The sequence below is a fragment of the Crocuta crocuta genome, unplaced genomic scaffold, assembly GCF_008692635.1.
Source record: "Crocuta crocuta isolate KB4526 unplaced genomic scaffold, BGI_CrCroc_1.0 scaffold1269, whole genome shotgun sequence".
Taxonomy (NCBI): domain Eukaryota; kingdom Metazoa; phylum Chordata; class Mammalia; order Carnivora; family Hyaenidae; genus Crocuta; species Crocuta crocuta.
The window spans coordinates 255,847-257,433 of NW_027531335.1; the positions used below are offsets into that span (position 1 = coordinate 255,847).

A 1,587-nucleotide genomic window follows, 5' to 3' on the forward strand; every position below is an offset into this window, starting at 1 on the left:
TGTAAAATTTTAAAAAGAAGTACCTCTCTTTGGTCTCTCACTAACTATGAGATGGAAAGCTTATGTGCTGCTCCCAAGTTTTAATCCAGGAAATTGAGTCGATGAGTGATTAGTGGCCAGCCTGGGATTAGGAAGCCATCCAAATGCATTGTTCCTTCCCGAGTGCTCGGATGCCCAACACCTGGGCTCCCACATACGGACCCCACCCCCCAGCCCCGGAAACATCGCCACCCTGCCCAGCTCCCCGGCAGTCAGAGATTTGTGGAGCTAATTGCGTTTGCGGCACCATTTCTCATGCTCGATCATTGTCTTGGCAGTTGGCTTTGCCTGGGTACCTTTGCTGAAGGACGGTAGAATCATTACCTTTGAGCAACAGCTGCCAGTTTCAGCCAACCTTCCTCCAGGCTACTTGAACGTGAATGATGCAGAATCAAGAAGGGTAGGAGAATAACCATCTTTGTGGAAGTAATCACAGTATCGTGTTTAAAGAGTAGAATGCTGGGGGTGCCTGGGTGGCCAGGACGGTTGAGCCTCTGACTCGATGTCGGCTCAGGTCGTGATTCTGGGGTCGCGGAATCGAGCCCGGCGTTGGGCTCTGCCCTGAACATGGAGCCTCCTCAAGATTCTCTCTCTCTGTCTCTGTCTCCTCTCCTCTCTTTCTCTCTCTCCTTCCGTCCCTTTCCCCTCCCTCTGCCCCTCCCTGCGCTCACTCACTGGCTCATGCTGTCTGTCTGTCTCTCTCTCTCTCTCTTTCTCTCTCTCAAAAACATGAAAAGTAGAATGCTGTATTCTAATGGATAGCTTCACAAAGTGTGCTCTGAGGACTGACTGGTCCACCAGAAAAAGTCAGGAAAATCTGTTTAGAACTTTGATAGCAGTTTGGCTCAGGTTACCTCGTGTCTGTTGAGTCTAAGAAGTTTTAAAAACTGGGGGCTTGGGTTTTGTGCATCACCTCAAACAATTCCTTTAGTTACTAGTTCATTGTTATTGTAATTTATAAAAGCGTCAGCCTGCAAAACGTTGGAAATTCACAGTGGCTTAGGATCCATTTCCTCGGAAGGCAGATTATTTTCTCCAGTGATTCCCTGTGTGTGAAACTAACACATTTGTTTCTGGGGGAGAAAATGTTGAAATGCGTAAAGGCGCTATATGTCCCTCGCCTATCCGTTCCCATGTTCCAGAAACTCCTGTCTGCGCTTTCTGTTCACAGCAGTCGAATGTGGATATTAAGTGGGTAGATGGTGCAAAGCCTTTGTTGAAGATTAAAAGCCACTTAGAGTCTACCATCTATACTCAAGTAAGTTGCATCATGTGTATTTGATCAATTTTGATACTTGAATCTATTTTTTTTTTTTGGTTGGCTGGTTTTTGTTTGTTTGTTGTTTTGTTTGTTTTTGTTTTTAGTAATCTCTACACCCAGCGTGGGTCTTGAACTCAGCCCCCTGAGGTCAAGAGTCACATGTTCTTCTGACTGAGCCAGCCAGGGGCTCCTGAACCCGTTTCTTGTTTAAAATAGACTATATTTGATTCCTGCAGCCTCAGAGGAGTTGTGGCCTCAAAGACTTTCTCATTAGCGACAACAGCATT

The 1,587-nt window shown here is 46.3% G+C and overlaps 1 protein-coding gene across 1 annotated transcript in view; it reads left to right on the top strand.

The window, feature by feature from the left end:
- DOCK11 (dedicator of cytokinesis 11) overlaps positions 1 to 1,587 on the top strand; it is a 147,138-nt gene that overhangs the window by 49,676 nt on the left and 95,875 nt on the right. Inside the window, exons 21-22 of the mRNA XM_077771917.1 lie at positions 318 to 439; positions 1,211 to 1,297. Coding sequence (XP_077628043.1) covers positions 318 to 439; positions 1,211 to 1,297 — 209 coding nt within the window. The remainder of the gene's footprint in view (positions 1 to 317; positions 440 to 1,210; positions 1,298 to 1,587) is intronic.